The sequence below is a fragment of the Chiloscyllium plagiosum genome, chromosome 24 (assembly GCF_004010195.1).
Source record: "Chiloscyllium plagiosum isolate BGI_BamShark_2017 chromosome 24, ASM401019v2, whole genome shotgun sequence".
NCBI classification, from domain to species: Eukaryota; Metazoa; Chordata; class Chondrichthyes; order Orectolobiformes; family Hemiscylliidae; genus Chiloscyllium; species Chiloscyllium plagiosum.
This window is the reverse complement of record NC_057733.1, coordinates 1,274,278-1,294,685: the sequence shown is the minus strand read 5'-3', so window position 1 is coordinate 1,294,685 and position 20,408 is coordinate 1,274,278. Positions and strand designations below refer to the sequence as shown.

The 20,408-nt window shown below is 42.9% G+C and overlaps 1 protein-coding gene across 2 annotated transcripts in view; it reads right to left on the bottom strand.

The window, feature by feature from the left end:
• Positions 1-20,408, bottom strand: part of LOC122561945 (ras-related protein Rab-37-like) — a 124,649-nt gene that overhangs the window by 691 nt on the left and 103,550 nt on the right. For both annotated transcript variants that reach the window (XM_043714274.1, XM_043714275.1), the window contains 4 exons: positions 15,231-15,283; positions 3,821-3,886; positions 2,291-2,347; positions 1,247-1,323 (listed from right to left, as the gene is read on the bottom strand). In XM_043714274.1, the coding sequence (XP_043570209.1) occupies positions 1,247-1,323; positions 2,291-2,347; positions 3,821-3,886; positions 15,231-15,283 (253 nt within the window). The remainder of the gene's footprint in view (positions 1-1,246; positions 1,324-2,290; positions 2,348-3,820; positions 3,887-15,230; positions 15,284-20,408) is intronic.

The window sequence follows — 20,408 nt, the reverse complement described above, 5'->3', positions numbered from 1 at the left end:
AAAAACCTAACTCCCTTTCTTCATAGGACATTCCCTCCAGTCCACGCAGCATCCTGGTGAATCTTCTCTACATCCTCTTTAAAGTTTCCACATCTTTCCTATAATGAAGCAACCAGAACTGAACACAATATTCCAAGTGTGGTCTATTCAGGGCTCTACAGAGCTGCAGCATAATCTTGCAGCTCTTAAACTTCAATCCCCCTCCTAGTGAAAGCCAACACACCATATGCCCTCTTGAAAACTCAATCAACTTGGGTGGCAACTTTGAGGGATCTCTGGACATGTACTCCAAGACCCCTCTGTTCCTCCACACTGCTGAGAATCCTGCCTTTAACCCTGTATTCTGCATTAAATTCAACCTTCCAAAATGAATCACTTCACACTTTTCCAGGTTGAACTCCATCTGCCACTTCTTAGCCCAGTTCTGCATCCTATCAATGTCCTGTTGCAACCTACACCAGCCCTTCAACACTAGATACCACTCCACCAAATTCTGTGTGATTGGAAAACTTACTAACCCACCCTTCCACTTCCTCATCCAAGTCATTTATAAAAATCACAACAAGCAGAGGTCCCAGAACCAATCCCTGTGGAACAGCACTGGTCACCGAGCTCCAGGCTGAATACTTCCTATCTACCACCATCCTCTGTCTTCTATGGGCCAGCCAATTCTGTATCCAGACAGCCAGATTTCCCTGTAACCAATGCCTTCTTACTTTCTGAATGACTCTACTGTGGGGAACCTTATCAAACACCTTACTAAAATCCATGTACACCACACCTACTGCTCTACCAACATGTTTTGTCACATCTTCAAAGAATTCAATAAGGTTTGTGAGGCATGACCTGCCCCCTCATAAAGCCATGCTGATTATTTCTAATTAAACTATGGTTTTCCAAGTAATCATAAATCCTGTCTCTCAGAATCCTCTCTAATAAGTTGCCCACCACAGATGTAAGACAGATCCCAGGATTATTCCTATTCCCTTTTTTGAACAAGGGAATAACAACTGTCACCCTCCAATCATCTGGCACCACTCCTGTGGATAGTGAGGACGCAAAGATCATTGCCAAAGGCGCAGTAACCTCTCCCCTCTCTTCCTGTTGTAACCTTGTTCTGCAATGTTCAATGAACACAAAAACTATTGGATTATCTGGCTGTCAACTAGCTGGTCTTTACTGTCCCTTATTGACTTGCTCTGAGCAGTTCTGATAGCCCATATTCCAACATCAAATTCAAACTTACTTAGCCACAGCCAGAAATGCCAGCTCAACATTGATACCAGTTTTGGCACTGGTCTCTATGAAAGGAACTCCATATTCCTGTGGATAAGAAACAGGCATATTATTAGTATAGGATAAGAGATTGGATATGTTATGAACATCTTACACATCCTACACAGACTGTCACAGTGTGTCACACAGTGGTGCCAATATCTCTTATGACATATGACAATCAGCATAATGTACTGTGAGGGAGAAAGTGAGGACTGCAGATGCTGGAGATCAGAGGCAAAGAGTGTGGTGCTGGAAAAGCACAGCTGGTCAGGCAGCATCCAAGGAGCAGGAGAGTTGATGTTTCGAGCATGTTCCTGATGAAGAGCTTATGCTCGAAACATCGATTCTCCTGCTCCTCGAATGCTGCCTGATCAGCTGTGCTTTTCCAGCACCACACTCTCTGATAATGAAAGATGAGCTTAGATCCAGGAGCTGATTTTACAATGGCAGCCGGTAACCTTACCCATCATGGCACACATGGCAAGGTACATATGTGGGTTCGAAAGGTGAACCCATTGGGATTTGAGGAGACAACTAAAGTATTACTAAGCATCCTTCACTTCCTCAGACATCCCAAATCTCCTTAAAGCCAATAAAAATCTGTGGAAGTGGAGTCACTATTGTGATGTAAAATATGTGATAGCTAAACTCGATGTAGCAAGGCACCATAAACACCAATGTATTAATATCTTATTAATGGTGATACTTAAGGCTTAGATGCTTGGAAGGACACTGAAGAAACCACTTCCTCACATAATACCAAGGGGTCTTTGCACCTTGAAGAGCACAGGTCAGGCTACAATGCAGTCGACTGTGTTGCATTTTCCCAAACTGCACTGTAGTGATTTAGGTGACTAGGTTCTGGAGTAGGAATTGAACCCCCAACCTCCTGACTCAGATGTAGGAGGTGCTACCCTTTGAGACAACTAAAACTTGTCGATTTCACATTGCGCAGAGTGGCTACTGTATATGTCTGAACTGCATTTCACTGATACGAGCGTGTTCAGCTTACCCTGGCCAATTTCTCGCCTTCTTCTCTCTTGATGGCTCTCTCACTGGTTATGTCAGCCTGCAATGAGAAAACAGAGCAATCTGGATGAATGTAGTGTATTTCAAGTGGAGATGTATATGTGACATAATTGACGATTCAAATGGGTAAGCTCAAGGAGCTATATGATGATCAAAAAATGGTGATGGTCAAGGAATAGTGATGGTCAAGACACAGTGATGGTCAATAGAGGGTGGTCAAAAGATGTGACGGTCAAGAGCTAGCTATTGGTCAAGGGATGGTCATGGTCAAGTATGAATAACAGCTACACCATATCAGAGCAAGTATAAGGACAGTGAAGAGGACCGAGGGTCAAAAAATACTTTCTGGATGGAGATAAAGGAGCATACATGTGGGAAAAAAGCAGTTTATGTGCATTATATTTATTCTAAATAGATAATATAAATCCTCCCATTGCATCTCCATTATGAATCACATTATTCCCAGTCACTGGGAATGTGTCAAATTATTTAATGATAAACACTGTGTCTTGGATGAGTGGAGATGAGGAACAGATATTATGAATGAGAGATTGTGGGCATAATAATATAACAGACAGAATTCAAATGGGCGGAAGGATTGGATGTTGTGTAAGATTCTTTGAAGTACACCTTAACATCTAAAAGAATTGTTAGAATACAATAATAAGGTGGTGAAGACTTTAGAGAACAAGCCTCAAATTTGGGGGGTGGAGATCATGAGAACCGCAGATGCTGGAGATCAGAATGGATAAAGGGTGGAGCTGGAAAAAGTCTCAGCAGATCAAACAGCCTCAGAGGAGGGGGGGAGTCGATGTTTAGGTCGGATCAGGTCTGATCATTCTGTTGAAAAGTTCTGAGCTGAAACGTCGACTCCCCCCCTCCTCTGATGCTGCTTGACCTGCAATGCTTTTTTTAGTTCCACCCTTTATCCACTCAGCTCCGGGGGGGGGCAAAGCCCAGACCATACTCTGTCCTGATTTATGATACCACTAGCCAATGGGCCATTCTCCTCTTCCACTGTAATGACATTGTGTAAGGGTTTCTCTTCACTCTCCTGTCACCCAGTTATTTCTGATGTATATTAATCCAGGCTGATCTTTTTCCACCCATGCTGGCCGAAGATGATGCAGTGCCATTCCCTGGATGCTAACAGTTCCTTATTCAACTTATCTCTCTATGAAAGTGTCTTAGACTGTTTACCCAAGGGACAGCCCATTCCAAGCATCTCATCTACTTCCAGTCTAAATCTCAAAGCTGTCAGGATCACTCACTGATGTCCTCCTCTTCAGCCAAATGGCATTGAGGTGAATTGCAGCACCCATGTTCTTCACTGCTTTTCATGGCCCAATCATGACACCTTTCTACAGAACTAAACCTTTGCAAAACTGGAAATGACGAAAGCAAGTCAGTGTTTCACTTATGCAACAATTTGCTAAAACTGTCATGTTTCCACACTGTAAGGATTCTATGATTCTATGAGGTAATAATAAATGACATTCAAATTAGTACCCACCTTGTTACCTAGCAACATGATGACCACGTCCTGTTGTGCATATTCGTGTACTTCGGTTAACCAGGCCTGAGAGAAAATGCAGCAGAAAAAAATACTCATCAGATTTTTAAAATTAACTAAAAGCTCACCACTTTTAGGAAACAGAAGTGGCAAAGTGGCAGTGCAAGGTCACCCCTGAGGCTCATACATAAGAGTCAAGTGACAGCTCCACCTACCAGCAGTGACAGTGAAATTTGCAAAGCTACATCAGTGTATAGTCAGCAACAACAGGGAGGGAAGTAGTGGGGCAGGGAAAGAGTTACTGAGTGAGGTTCCTTCTATTCTTTTAAACTGAAATTAAATCTCCCCTCTACTCTTTTAAATTGAAAATAAAGCTCTCTTTACACTGTCCCCATCAAACACTCCAAGGACAGGGATAGCTTGTAATTGGATGCAGGGTAAATCTCCCTCTACGTTGTCCCCATCAAACATTCCCAGGATAGGGATACCATGTAGTTGGATACAGAGTAAATCTCTCTCTTCACTATTACCGTCAAACACTCCCAGAACAGAGACAGCATGGGGTTAGGTACAAAGTAAATCTGCCTCTACACTGTGCCAATCGAGTGCCCCCAGCACAGTCACACAGTATGTGTTTAGAGTTTGTCTTCTGGGCTCTGTATGCCATTGGCCTTGCAGAACGTATCATGTGGATTGAGTGGAATTCAACCAAGGTGTCTAAATAGATTAAATACATATCTGTAAGTATCTAATTACAAACAAACAAGATTGAAGGACCAAAAGGCCACATCTTGTTCTGAAGGGAGCCTAGACTTTCAGAGAGAATAAGGAGAATGAAAATGTGGAAGTTGCTGTCGATCATAGCGTGTCAGGTACAGCAGAAACAGTGGTTAAATTTAGCATGGCTTCTAAGCAGTCTGACTCACCAGCACTATTGGTTTAAAACAGATAAAGAGAACCTAATATGATATTTTGAGAGTTCACTGCTTCAAGCATTATTACAGCTCATTAAGTAATGAGCTGGGAGGAGAGCAATGGGAAATTTGCAGCTCTCTAACCTCGACCTGCTGCTGCAACTCAATTGATTTTCTGCACTCCACCTCCACTCAGTCTATCTGTTTCACGTCACATCTATGTCAACAAGCGTCATCCTCTGGAATAAAGCACTCCAAATGAGCCTTGACATTTCCACTATCAGCTTCACCAGGGCTATGCTTACACAATATATAGGTGCTAACAGCATTCACAGCCCTACTTCCTGTCATAAACAAATAATCCTCTTCAGTTTCCAATTCTCCATCCTGCAAAGTCCCTGCTCGCCCCTGTCCATCTCAATCTCAGTATTTATCTTAATTCTCAGCAATTTGACGGGGAACTGGCTGCCCCCTGGATAAACAGCAGCAGCACAGATACCAAGTAATCATACATTTAACCAATAGCCATAGCTCTACCTCCTCTCCCTGATATGCAAAATGCTTTTGAGTCTCCCATTCAATTCTCCCTTTTTGCCTGCAATCTGTGAGAGGTTGGGTAATCCGAACTCTGTGGTCACATACATTACACTCTGGATTAGTGGTGCTGGAAGAGCACAGCAGTTCAGGCAGCATCCAAGGAGCAGCAAAATTGACATTTCGGGAAAAGCCTTCCTGATGAAGGGCTTTTGCCCAAAACATCGATTTCGCTGCTCCTTGGATGCTGCCTGAACTGCTGTGCTCTTCAAGTACCACTAATCCAGAATCTGGTTTCCAGCATCTGCAGTCATTGTTTTTGCCACATACATTACACTGCCTACTCCCTCTTACAGGGACTGGGGGTTCTGCAAAATGGGGAATTCAGTCCCAGGGTATGTGGCCCATCCACAGCGTGTGAGACGTTTTCAAGGGTTCTGCCTAATCACTGTCTTTTAAGAATAAAAGCTTTTTTAGAAATCTCATTCTGTGAAGCAGGGTTAACAAAAGAATATGATAATTACCAGCGATGCTGCAGTCAACATTAAGATGGAGATTTTATTTTCAAAAGAGTTTAATTCATCATGCTTGAACAGTCAGCAAGTTAATCCAAAGTTAATATACATAGTCAACAGTACTAACCGAGTGGAAGACAATGTTTCTGCCCCTTACCAAGCTGTAGAATGTTCAAATCCTGCCACGTTTGATAGTGGAATTTGATTTCAGTAAAGGATATCTGGAATTAAGAATCAAATCTGTACATCTCTATGACTCTATGAAACCATTGCTAATTGTTGGAAAAATTTGTTTGGCACATTAATGCTCTTTAGAGAAGGAAATCTGCCTTCCTCACCGAGTCTGACCTACATGTGATTCCAGACTCTCAGGAATGTGGTTGATTTTCAGCTGCCTTCTAAAATGGCTGAGTAAGCCACTCAGTTGTATTAATCGCTACAAAGTCTCAACAAAGAAATGAAAACACATGGATCACTTAACATTGACATAGGCACTGGAAAAGGCAACAACAAAAACCCCCCTAGCAACCCTGTAAATTCCTCCTTACTTACATCTGATTCATTTAATTTATTTATTGTCACGCATATTTTGTTACAAAATACAGTGAAAAGTAAACTAACTCCACAGAGGTTTGTATCCTGTCACCAGCTCACCCTTTACTTACACGTGGAGAGTCCTTGACACAATCCAACTCCCTCAGAGACAGCTCTCAGAGTGAACAGAACCTCTGACTCTCCTTTAGATTAGATTAGATTAGATTATTTACAGTGTGGAAACAGGCCCTTCGGCCCAACAAGTCCACACCGACCCGCCGAAGCGTATACCACCCAGACCCATACTCCTACGTTTACCCCTTCACCTAACACTACGGGCAATTTAGCATGGTCAATTCACCTGACCTGCACATCTTTGGACTGTGGGAGGAAACCGGAGCACCCGGAGGAAACCCACGCAGACACGGGGAGAATGTGCAAACTCCACGCAGAGACTCGCCTGAGGCAGAGTCGAACCCGGGTCTCTTGCGCTGTGAGGCAGCAGTGCTAACCACTGTGCCACCGTGCCACCCTTTCTTTTATATTGAACTCAAATTTCATTATCATTTCTAGAGGAATTTGAACGCATGACCTGAAGAACTTTAGCCTGGGATTCTGATTCAGTAACATTACTGCTACTCCACCACCACTGCCCTGACACTCCTGTTTTTATTTGTCAGCCAAGGCTCCCTGATTGAACCAGATTAACAGCCCCAATTAAGGAACTCATAACCTGTGAAGTCCACCTCATTACAATCACTACAAATCGTGCTGTTATACTTTCGCCGCTTTCCAGCGCCATTTTAAAGTACAGAAAAATAAACAAAAACATATAAAAGCAAAATAAATAAAGTTCAACTTTACAGTTCTCCTTGTTCCTCTCACTATGTCGCTGAAACAAGAATGGCCACTCTCTGGTGTTATCTTGCCTCTGCTACCACCATCATGAGTCCTCGCTGGGCCTCGCCAATACAGCTACCACTGATGTTGCTGGCCCAAAATTGGCTCATCTGCCTAGAGTCCTTGAAGGGCTTTTGCCCAAAACGTCGATTTTCCTGCTCCTCGGATGCTGCCTGAAATGCTGTGCTTTTCCAGCACCGCTCTAGTCTAGAATCTGGTTTCCAGCATCTGCAGTCCTTGTTTTTACCTAGAGTCCGCTCCTGTGCTACCTTGCTGACAGAGCCACTGCCGATGCCACCAGGCCCTGCCTTCATGAGACTGTGCTGGATGCAGATGCCGGGGGAACCCAAATTCATCTCTACTCTAGCTGCCATGAGTCAGCGCTGAGCCCACCTCGATGCAGAAACTGCTGGGAATTCAAACTCACCATGAATCAACGTTGGGCTTACCTTGCCACCATCAATGCTGCTGCTATCATCATGACCTAGCTCTTCACAGAGCTAAGTAAAACGAAGAAAAAAAATGAGAAAAGAGAAAAAAAGAAATGCAGATGGAGTGGATGAGCCCCAGCTGAGGAGCCCCACTCTGCCGCCATCTTGGATGCTCATCTAGGGCTTGTCCCCAAATTGGGAGAGCTGTCTCACAGACTAGTCCAACAACAGACTGACGTACTCATACTCATGGAATCATACATTACAGGTAATGTCCCAAACTCATCCCTGGATATGTCCTGTCCCAGGAGAGACCTAGCAGGTGGCACAATGGTATATAGTTAGGATGGAGTTGCCCTACAAGTCCTCAATATTGAGACCAGACTCCATGAAGCCTCATGGCTTCTGGTTAAACATAGACAAGGAAACCTCCTGCTGATTACCATTTACTATCCTCTCTCGCTGATGAATCATTACTCCGCCAAGTTGAACAACACTTGGAGGAAGCACCTCACATTCATCTAGATTAAACTCCATCTGCCTCTCCTCAGCCCATAGGCCCATTTGATCAAAGTCCCATTGTACTCTGAGGTAACTTTCTTCACTGCCCATCACATCACCAATTTTGGTGTCATCGGCAAACAATAGAGTTATAAGAGTCCTACAGCATGGAGACAGGCCATTCAGCCGAAACCACTCCATGCTGACCAAAATGTCCATCCATGCTAACCCCATTTCCCTGCACTTGGTCCATATCCTTCTAAATCTTTTAAATATTGTTAACATACTTGCTTCAACCACGTCCGCTACCACCCTCTACCAAAAATGTTGCACCTCAGGTTCCTATTTATTTTATTCCCCTCTAACCTTAAACGGATACCCTCTGGTTCCGAACCCTGGGAAAAAGACTGAATTCATTCACCACATCCATGCTTTTATAATCTTATACATTTCTATAAGACCCCCCTCAAGCTCCTACGCTCTAAAGAAAAAGGTCCTAGCTTGTCTAAGCTCTCCCTATAACTCAGACCCTTGAGTCCTGGCAACATCCTTATAAATTTCTTCTGCACTCTGTCCAGTTTAATAACATCTTTTCTGTAGCAAAGTGACCAAAACTGAACACAATACTCCAAGTGAGGGCTCACCAACATCCTGTATAACTGCGACATAACTTCCTAACGTCTATACTCTGTGGGAGAAAATATGGGTCCAGGCCTCCCCTTAACAGGGTCACAGAACACACAAGATAAAATGTCTGCATTTAGCCACTAAGTCTACCCACAATGCCTCAAACTGGCCAAATCATCTGCCCCAGACATCACACATACCTCAGCACATGACTCATCCAGCCCCAGACCAAGAGAATATACTTCTTCAGATTAATTTATAATGAGCCTCCTACTCCAAAATAGCCCAGCACCTCCGAAGCCCTTAGGGCACAGTTGCTCCCACTAGGAGTCAAGCCTTCACAAAGGGCACCCAGAAAAGGAGGAACCAAAGGTACTTTGTTTCCCCCTCAACTATACGAACACATTGTCTTCCAGCACCACTGATCCAGAATCTGGTTTCCAGCTCCCACTAGGAGTCAAGCCTTCACAAAGGGCACCCAGAAAAGGAGGAACCAAAGGTACTTTGTTTCCCCCTCAACTATACGAACACATTGATACCAGGATGAAACCCACTAACACCTACTCCAGCCAAGGATTGGAATCTCCTGAGTCAATTAAGAAACTCATTGTCAGACAACAGACTCTTAAATCTCTTCAATGAATGAACTTTATTTGTCTTTGTTGTACAACTCACACCATTCACACTTCATTCAACTCACACCATTCACATAACGCACACTTCATTGTTGTAAGGGTGTAAAACTCCACTGTATTCTCTATTCAGGGAAGAAGCTATGGTTCCTTCTGCACAGCCTGTCAGTAACTGTTTCAGCAGAGTCATGTCTCTTTCACGATGTCGCTCTTTGTTAAATAAATCCTTGTCAGTTCTCAATCTGATTTGTGTGTTTGTGATCTCTGATTAATTGGGCTAAATTCTCCGACAATACTCAATGCCCTGATTGATGAAGGCCTGTGTGCCGAAAACCACCTTCACTGCCCTGTCTACCTGTGACTCCACTTTCAGAGAACCGTGCACCTGAACTCCAAGGTCCCTCTGTTCCACTACACTCCTTAAGGCCATGCCATTCATGAAACCCTTGCCTTGATTTGACTTTCCAAAATGCAAGACCTCACACTTATCTATATTAAACTTCATTTGCCATTACTTGGCCCATTTCCCCAGCTGATTAAGGTCCTGCTGCAATTTCTGATAACCTTCCTCATTGTCCATTATACCGCCTATTTTAGTGTCATCTGCAAACTTACTAATCATACCTTGCACATTCTCATCCAAATCATTGATTATAGATAACAAACAGCAATGGGCCCAGCACCGACCCCTGAGGTACTCCACTAGTTACAGGCCTCCAGTCCGACAAACATTCTTCCACTATTAGGAGAAAGTGAGAACTGCAGATGCTGGAGATCAAAGCTGAAAATGTGTTGCTGGAAAAGTGCAGCAGGTCAGGCAGCCTCCTGAAGAAAGGCTCATGCCCGAAACGTCAATTCTCCTGCTCCTTGGATGCTGCCTGACCTGCTGCGCATTTCCAGCAACACATTTTCAGCATCCTTCCACTATTACCCACTGCTTCCTACCATCAAGCCAATTATGTATCCAATTTGAGGAGAAAGTGAGGTCTGCAGATGCTGGAGATCAGAGATGGAAATGTGTTGCTGGAAAAGCGCAGCAGGTCAGGCAGCATCTAGGGAACAGGAGAATCGACGTTTCGGGCATTAGAACATAGAACATAGAACATAAAAGAATACAGCGCAGTACAGGCCCTTGGGCCCTCGATGTTGCGCCGATCCAAGCCCACCTAAACTACACTAACCCACTATCCTCCATATACCTATCCAATGCCCTCTTAAATGCCCATAAAGAGGGAGAGTCCACCACTGTTACTGGCAGGGCATTCCATGAACTAACGACTCGCTGAGTGAAGAACCTACCCCTAACATCAGTCCTATATCTACCCCCCCTTAATTTAAAGCTATAAATTCTTCTCCTGAAGAAGGGCTAATGTCCGAAACGTCGATTCTCCTGTTCCCTAGATGCTGCCTGACCTGCTGCGCTTTTCCAGCAACACATTTCCATCCATGTATCCAATTTGCCAGCTTCCCCTGCATTCCATGCGATCTAACCTTCCAGTGCAGCCAATCATGTGGAAACTTATCAAAGGCCTTACTGAAATCCATATAGACTATGTCCACTGCCCTGCTCTCATCAACCTTCCTGGTCACATCACCAAAGAATCCAACAAATTGGCATTATCTCCCATGCACAAAGCCATGCTGACTACTCCTAAATAAACCCTGTCTTTCCAAATGCATGTATATCTTATCTCAGAATCTTCTCAAGATTCTGGTGCCTAACACCAATGGTAAATGCTTACTGGTCTATAGTTCCCAGGTTTTTCTTTATAGCCCTTCTTGAATAAGGGCATAAACATTTGCTATCCTCTAGTCTGCTGGCACCTCACCCATGGCTACTGATGATATAAAAATATTAACCAGGGCCCCCTACAATTTCTCCTCCTGCCTCTTACACTGTTCTTGGATATATCTGATCAGGAAAATCAGACTTATCCACCTTCATACACGTCCAACATGTTCTAACATGTCCAACACCTCCTCAACTGTGATATGGACTGTCCCCAAAATATCATCATTAACTTCCTCAAGTCCCCAAGTCTTCCTGTCTTTCTCCACTTATTATCCATATATCCTATATTTACATCCAAATCAAAATGACAAAAAGTAGTGTACCCAGCACTGATCCTTGCAGTGCACCGCTGATCACAGGCCATATGAAAAGAAATTTCACAATACTCTGAGTAAGTGCATTCCTAATACAAAGAAAAATTCCAATGGGAGGACCCACTATCTACGGTTAACTAAAGAAGTTCAGGTAAACATCAATCAAAAGTAAAAGGCATATACTTATGCAAAAATGTGTGGTGGGTCAAATGACTGGTCAGAATCGAGCGAATTGCAGAGATTGACAAATAGGTAATCAGGTCTAATAAATTAGAGTATGAACGAAAGCTAGCTAGGACTGTACCAACAGATAGTTTCCAGGATATCTGTAAAGGAAAAGAGTAGGTTAAAAGGAATGTGGTCTTCTCAAGGGTGGAAACAGGGTGCTAATAGTAAATAATAAGGAAATGGTGATCTAAAGAATAAATACAAATATAAAACAAATCCCAGTAGATCAGTGGTTGAAGGAAGAGAGGTACCTGGTAAAATTATAATCACCAGGGAAGCAATACTGAGCAAACTGATGGAGCTGCGAGTTCACCAATCCTTGGGAAGAAGGACTGCAAAGGTGGCCAATGAGGAAGAAGATGCATTGGCATTAAACTTTGCAAATTTAAAAATAGACCCTAGTCAGGTCCCATCAGACTAGAAAATGACAAATACAACTCTTCTTTTGAAGAAGGGAAGAAGGCAGAAAACAGAAAACAGAAAACCCTAGGCCAGTCAGTTTCATGCCTGTCATGGGTTAGGGTTAGGGTTAGTGTTAGGGTTAGGGTTCAGGTTAGAGTTAGGATTAGGGTGAGAGTTTAGATTAGGGTGAGGGTTAGGATTAGGGTTAAGATTAGGATTAGTTTTAGGATTACGGTTAGAATTAGGGTTTGGATTAGGGCTAGGGTTAGGATTGGGATAGGATTAGGGTTAGGGTTAGGATTACGGTTAGAGTTAGGGTTAGGGTTAGGAATAGGTTTAGGGTTAGGGTTAGGATTAGAATTAGGGTTCAGATTAGGGTTAGGGTTAGGATTAGGGTTAGGATTAGGGGAAGGATTAGGGTTAGGGTTAGGATTATGGTTAAAATTAGGATTAGGATTAGAATTAGGGTAGGGTTAGGATTAGGGTTAGGATTAGGATTACGGTCAGGATTAGGGTTAGGAGTATGGTTCAGATTAGGATAGGGTTAGGGTTAGGATTAGTGTTTGGATTAGGGTTAGGAGGTTATAATGAGACAACTGGAAAAGTTCGAGGTATTCAGGAATAGTCAGTATAGTTTTTTGAAAGGGAAATCATGTCTAAACAATTTGTTAGATTCCTTTGAAGACTGTCTATCTGAGATTCTTTACACTTTTCTTCCAATTGTCAAACATTTGTCATGAATTTGAATCCTTGATTCAGAAGTAGGCTTCTAAATTTACTTTTCATAGCTGTTTTTCCCTTCTCCAAGTCGTTGGATTTGACAACTTAATCTAGCCCAAATTTGATAGTCTATTTAACCACACGAGTCTGCAGAGTTAAACTTGATATCATTCCCTTCTGCCCAACCTATTGCCTATATATTTGCATGTGATAGCAGCAGCCACTGGATGGTGATCAGGACAGGAGCTTCACTTGATACCAGGTCACTCAGGCCCATCGAGCCCCCAGTGAGACCAATGGACTCAGTTTTCATAAGCTCCAAAACCTTTCTAATAGCCTACTAGATCACGGGTTCACTGAAGAGACTCACTCCAGAACATAATAGAGCAGAGTGGCCATGATCTTGTGCCTGGCATTTCTGCTCCTGTTTCTGTGTATTCGGGAATCACATTTCCCCAGGTTGTAGTCCAGCAGGTTTATTTGAAATCACCAGCTTTCGGAGCAACAGCCCCTTCATCAGGTAAAGTGAGAAGGAGGAACACAGCACAGAATGTACGGCCAGAGAGATCAAGGGCAGAAAGATCAAAAGATCATACAAATGGTGTGAGTGGAATGTCGAGTCTCTGCAGATGACCAAGGTGTTGGATGGTGTGAGTAAAGTGTCAACAGCTGAATACCAATTAAGCTTCTTAACACTTCCCCAAGACTGTTTCTGCCCCTCAAGGCTGACATTGATAGTTCCACTGCTAGTTCCACACATTGTGATATTCTCAGCAATGACTAGTTAATTAGAGATAACAATTGAAGGTGCACTTTATCTAAAAGAAAAAAGGCAGCTTATATCTCATCCTTGACATATTTTAACTGAGAACATGGCTCTTCCTGGACATATTAAGGTTAAGGTTAGAATTAGACTGAGGGTAGAAAACCCTCCTGATCACTTTCTGGTTGAGAGAGAACAGTGCATATTGGCAGCTGGAGCTCAGAGGGTGGTATTCTCACTGCTGACTCAAAGGCTCTGGGCTCAAGACTCACTTTATGACTTGTGCATGGAAGATCAAGGCTAGTGTTCTAGCTGAGGGGGTGCTGTACTGCCGCATTTTGGATGCGATATTACTCTGAGACCTGACTTTCCTTCTCAGTTAGAAATTAATAATTCAACTGCACTATTTAACTGAAAAGCATGGCAGTTATCCTTAGTATTCTGGTGAATATTTATCCTTCAATCAACATCATAAGTCAACAGATTATTTGGCAAGTTTTATTTTGCTGTTTGTGGGCGCTTGCTATGCATGAATTGGCTGTTGTATCTCCTTACCATGTCAATTTACACTAAAAAGTACCTAGTTGACTGCAAAGTGTTTTGGGATGTCTTATGGCCAAGAAAAGTGCTATAGAAATGTGATCTTCCTTTCTAACAAAGGGCACAGCCCTCCCTGGATGTATTTCAACTGAAGGTGGGAGCATTTATAGACATTAGAAAAGGCAGGAGATTGAAGCTAGGTAATAGAATTGGACTAGATCATTCAGCCACTGCAGGCCCAATGGGCTGAATGGCCTCCTTCCATGCAGTAACAATTCTGAGATTCTGTGAGTTTTGCTGTCAGCTTGAGATGCAAATGGGGCTTGGTTTAATGTTTTCTTTGTCTATAACTGTGTCAAAGTACAATTCTAGGGTTATGTGCTTGACACTGCAACATATCTGAAAGATGGTGATTCCAACAGTGCAGTACTCTCTTGGTGCTGTACTGTGTCAGCAGCCTAGATTACTTGCTGATGTTTGTAGAGTGGATCAGTGAACCAATGACCTCCTGGTTCAGAGATGAGCTTGTTGCTCTGAGTTGACATTCAGTTTGCGAAGGTGACTGAATGATGAAGCTTAGAGTCATTGAGTCATACATAACAGAAGGAGCATTTTATCCATCTGCATCAACCTATCTACGTTAATCCCACTGTCCAACTTGATCATGGTGAAAACAGTGGGCATTGAAACACGGAGAGTCAAAAGGTTGGCTCAGTGGTTAGCACTGCTGCCTCACAGCGGCAGGGTCCCAGGTTCGATCTCACCTTGGGCAACTGTCTGTATGGAGTTTGCATATTCTCCCCGTGTGTTTGTGGATTTCCTTCCACAGTCCAAAGATGTGCAGGCTATGTGGATTAGCCAGGGGAAATGCAGGGTTACAGAAATAAGGTAGGGCTGTTAGTCTGGTTGGGTTGCTCTTTGGAGAGTTGGTGTGGGCTGAATGGCCTGCTTCTGGATTGTATGAAAATGGACTCTCCTTTTGCACGATTAATGCAGGATCATTCCACCATCTGAATTCCCCAAATTTATTTGCCTGAGAGTCAGGAAATTTGAAGCATCTTACCCTGATGTTGTCAAACGATGACTTGCTCGTGATATCATACAGCAGCAGCAGTGCTGTGTGGAGAGAGGGAGAGTTTAGTTTCAGTCAGTCAACACCAATCCTTACAGCGTGCAGCAGTCAAACACTCTCACCACCATCTCTCTCTCTCTCACGCACACACACACATACACACACAACAGATCAGTTGACAACATGGAGTTGAAATCAACCTGCACTGGCTCCAGGAACATCTCAGATTTAAAACTCCCACCCTTGTTTTCAAATTCCTCCATGGCCTCATCCTCCTTATCTCTACAGTTGCTCCGAACCTCCAACATTCAGAGATTACTGTGGTCTTTTGATTCTGACTTCCTGCACTTTCCTAAATCTCACAGCTCTCCGTCACTGTATCTAGGTTCTGGAATGTCCTTCTCACACCTCTGAAGCTGACTTTTCAACATGAACGCAGACCTTAAAGTTCAAGCCTTTGGCCACCTGTCCTTATACATCCTAATGTGGCCTGGTGCCAGATTCTGTTTGTGCAGTGCCAAGTGGACCACTCGACATTGGTTCAAGGCACTATGGAGATGCAGTCTGTTGTTGTAGTGTCTCGGCCAGAATCAAGTTAAGGAGCTTGGTAAGGAGCTAGTGAGACAAAGCTATAAGTGAAGTGAAAGTTGAGTAGTCCTGGGAGACCATAGGCTGCTCTCTCTAATTAAAGAGAGGTTTCTGGTGGTGTGTATAACCTGACGGCCACCATGCCTCAGGCAAGGGACGAGTTTGAGAAAGCAGGGCTCTCATAATGACCTTAGCTGGTACAGGAATTGATCTCACACTACCGGCATCTCTCTGCAGCACAGACCAGCCATCCAGTCAACTGAGATAATGGACCCCCAACAATCAAGCCAAGCTATTTCAACAGCAAGGTCACCACAGTGGCTCAGTGGTTAGCACTGCTGCCTCACAGTGCCAGGGACCCAAGTTCAATTCCTGCCTTGGGTGACTGTCTATGTGGAGTTTGCACATTCTCCCTGTGTCTGTGTGGATGTGCTCTGGTTTCCTCCCACAGTCGAAAGATGTGCAGGTTAGGTGAATTGGCCAAGCTAAATCACTCATAGTATTCAGGGATGTGTAGGTTAGTTGCATTAGATAGGGGAAATGTAGGGTGATAGGGTAGGGTCATGGGTCCTTGTAGGAAACTCTTCTGAGGGTCAATGTGGACTTGTTGGGCTGAAGGGCCTGTTTCCACACTGTAGGGATTCTAATTCTAATTATTAACAGGTTCAGTGCACAAAGTGGAGTTTGAAACAATCTGCAAGAGTTCCAACCATTGACACTCTGCCAGTAACCTCCACCTAGAAAATACAGGTCAGGTGAACAGCCATCAATAGGTGATGCCTCTGATGTCAAATGAATAATTAGAAGAACTGTCTTTGATCAAGCACAAAAAATGGGTGCAAAGTGGAGGTACCAGTTGGTTAGCAGTGCCCATGAAACCTAGCGTGCAACCAGTCAATACCTGAGAAGGTGAAGGGACAGAAATGGTGAAACAAAGAGAAAAGCCACTTGAATCAATTGTCATCAAGTAAATTGAGTTAGTTGGCAATTCTGCTCCAGGTCTGCATTCAATATTCAAAACTTCTCTTCTGTGTGTGGAAAACATGTAGAGTTGTCTGTCAGGAGTGACTGAACAGCCTTGTGGGAAGCTTGAAGGTGTCCTGGTGCCTAGTTGTTGGCTGAAGTTGTTCTCAGGGTCTGTAGCAGACCATGGAGAGGTTAATTCTAAGTTAATGGATGGACTAAAGTTGTCATTCAAGATTTATGTGGAGGCTGGCGAAGACATTCCAGAGCAAATGTCAATGTGGAAGTTTGAACTGGTTACTATGGAACAGTGTTTAAAATGTGGAATGGTTGCTAAGGTGTTGTGTATTGTACCGGGCAAGACTAATATCTGTTCAACTGTTGGCAGTTATTCTTGAACAGACCTTATTTATATTGCTTCAACTGAGAAGACAGCGGAGAGAGCATTTTGAGAAATTGTTCAGTATACAGTACTACACTCATAGCTCATTTATATATTAAATTTGAAATGATACATGTACATAATTTTCTGGAGTACAAGATGACTAACCCAACATAAATAATAGTTTAAAGTTTTAACAGGGTGGACTGCAAAGTTGTTCTTACTGTGATGTGTAACTGTAATGTGGTTTTCTATATTTTAGCCCAAGTCACACAAACTACAAAAATTTGGGTTCTTATTGAGACAGATGTTTGGATGTGTCTTAACAACTAACTATATACACAACATCTCAAACTTATGGATAGTCTAGGTTACGTACTTACGTTACTATTATAATATATACAGTGTTGACTGGCTGACTGGTGGACTGACAAAATAAGAGGTGACTGACTCGCAGGCCGACAGAATGAAAGATTATCTAACTCACAGGCTGACAGAATGAGTGATTATCTAACTCTCAGGCTGACAGAATGAGAAGTTGATTAACCAACAGGTTGACTGACTGACATAATGTACAGAGAGTATGATAGACATCTTTTATACTTCAGTGTTACATGTTGTGATATCTGAGATCTGTGCAATATTACAATAGGAATTGTAACTAAAACAAAATGAGTAATATTTTCAGTCATTTTTATGTAAAAGGAAATTATTTTTTTCAGAACTCTTCATAGGTGCTCAACAAAAATATCCTAATTTGACAAGAAATAAGGAAAAGAACAAACGATTTACATTTCCTTCCCACTTTCTTTCAAGTGATCTATTGGTCTTCTCTCATTTGCTATCTGGCTGTCTGCTTCCATTTTCATTCATTTTACTCTGCTCTCACAACATTTCAGGCTGAGTCAACACTGAATATTGAAGCTGCCAAGCAACATCATGTAATCGGAAACTGACTGATTTATCAAAATCAAAACTCTGACTCACTTTGCTCTATTGGAGATTGCGTGATACAGGAAAACATTCACTTTCTTTTTGACTTTCACTTGGGACGGGAGGTGGAATTTGGTTCAAGGAAATTTCTCATGTTCCTCCTTTGTCAGATTTCCTCTAACAAGCTATCTTCTGGACAATGATGGAGGTTTTCTTCAATTTTCAAAAGATGCATGGCTGAGGAGCTGGTGTATGGGAGAAGGATTCACATTTTTGGATCATTTGAATCTCTTTGGGGTAGAAGTGACCTGTACAAAAAATATGGATTGCACCTAATTTGGAAGGGGACTAATATACTGGCAGGGAGATTTGCTAGAGCTGCTCGGGAGGATTTAAACTAGTAAGATGGGGGGTGTGGGACCTAGAGAGATAGTGAGGAAAGAGATTAATCTGAGACTGGTACAGTTGAGAACAGAAGTGAGTCACAGTCAGGGCAGGCAGGGACAAGGTAGAACTAATAAATTAAACTGCATTTATTTCAATGCAAGGGGCCTAACAGGGAAGGCAGATGAACTCAGGGCACAGTTAGGAACATGGGACTGGGATATCATAGCAATTACGGAAACATGGCTCAGAGATGGGCAGGACTGGCAGCTTAATGTTCCAGGATGCAAATGATACAGGAAGGATAGAAAGGGAGGCAAGAGAGGAGGGGGAGTGGCATTTTTGATAAGGGATAGCATTATAGCTGTACTGAGGGAGGATATTCCCAGAAATACATCCAGGGAAGTTATTTGGGTGGAACTGAGAAATAAGAAAGAGATGATCACCTTATTGGGATTGTATTATAGACCCCCTAATAGTCAGAGGGAAATTGAGAAACAAACTTGTAAGGAGATCTCAGTTATCTGTAAGAATAATAGGGTGGTTATGGTAGGGGATTTTAACTTTCTAAACATAGACTGGGACTGCCATAGTGTTAAGGGTTTAGATCGAGAGGAATCTGTTAAGTGTGTACAAAAAAATTTTCTGATTCAGTATGTGGATGTACCTACTAGAGAAGGTGCAAAACTTGACCTACTCTTGGGAAATAAGGCAGGGCAGGTGACTGAGGTGTCAGTGGGGGAACACTTTGGGATTAACACTATTAGATGTAAAATAATGATGGAAAAGGATAGACCAGATCTAAAAGTTGAAGTTCTAAATTGGAGAAAGGCCAATTTTGACGGTATTAGGCAAGAACTTTCGAAAGCTGATTGGAGACAGGTATTCACAGGTAAAGGAATGGCTGGAAATTGGAAAGCTTCAGAAATGAGATAACGAGAATCCAGAGAAAGTATATTCCTGTTAGGGTGAAAGGGAAGGCTGGTAGGTATAGGGAATGCTGGATGACTTAAGAAATTGAGGCTTTGGTTAAGAAAAAGAAGGAAGCATATGTCAGTTATAGACAGGATAGATCGAGTGAATCCTAAGAAGAGTATAAAGGAAGTAGGAGTATACTTAAGAGGGAAGTCAGGAGGGCAAAACGGGTACATGAGATAGCTTTGGCAAATAGAATTAAGGAGAATCCAAAGGGTTTTTACAAATATATTAAGGACAAAAGGGTAACTAGGGAGAGAATAGGGCCCCTCAAAGATCCGCAAGGCGGCCTTTGTGTGGAGCCACAGAAAATGGGGAAGATACTAAACGAATATTTTGCATCAGTATTTACTGTGGAAAAGGTTATGGAAGATATAGACTGTAGGGAAATAGATGGTGACATCTTGCAAAATATCCAGATTACAGGGGAGGAAGTGGTGGATGTCTTGAAACGGTTAAAGGTGGATAAATCCACTGACCTGATCAGGTGTACCAGGGAACTCTGTGGGATGCTAGAGAAGTGATTGATGGGCCTCTTGCTGAGATATTTGTATTATCGATGGTCACAGGTGAGGTGCCACAAGACTGGAGGTTGGCAAACGTGGTGCCACTGTTTGAGAAGGGCGATAAAGACTAGCCAGGGAACTATAGACCGGTGTGCCTGACCTCGGTTGTGGGCAGGTTGTTGGAGGGAATCCTGAGGGACAGGATGCACATGCATTTGGAAAGGCAAGGACTGATTTGGGATAGTCAACATGGTTTTGTGCGTGGGAAATCTTGATTGAGTTTTTTGAAGAAGTTACAAAGAAGATTGATGAGGGCAGAGCAGTAGATGTGATCTATATGGACTTCAGTAAGGTGTTTGACATGGTTCCCCATGGGAGACTGATTAGCAAGGTTAGATCTCATGGAATACAGGGAGAACTCGCCATTTGGATACAGAA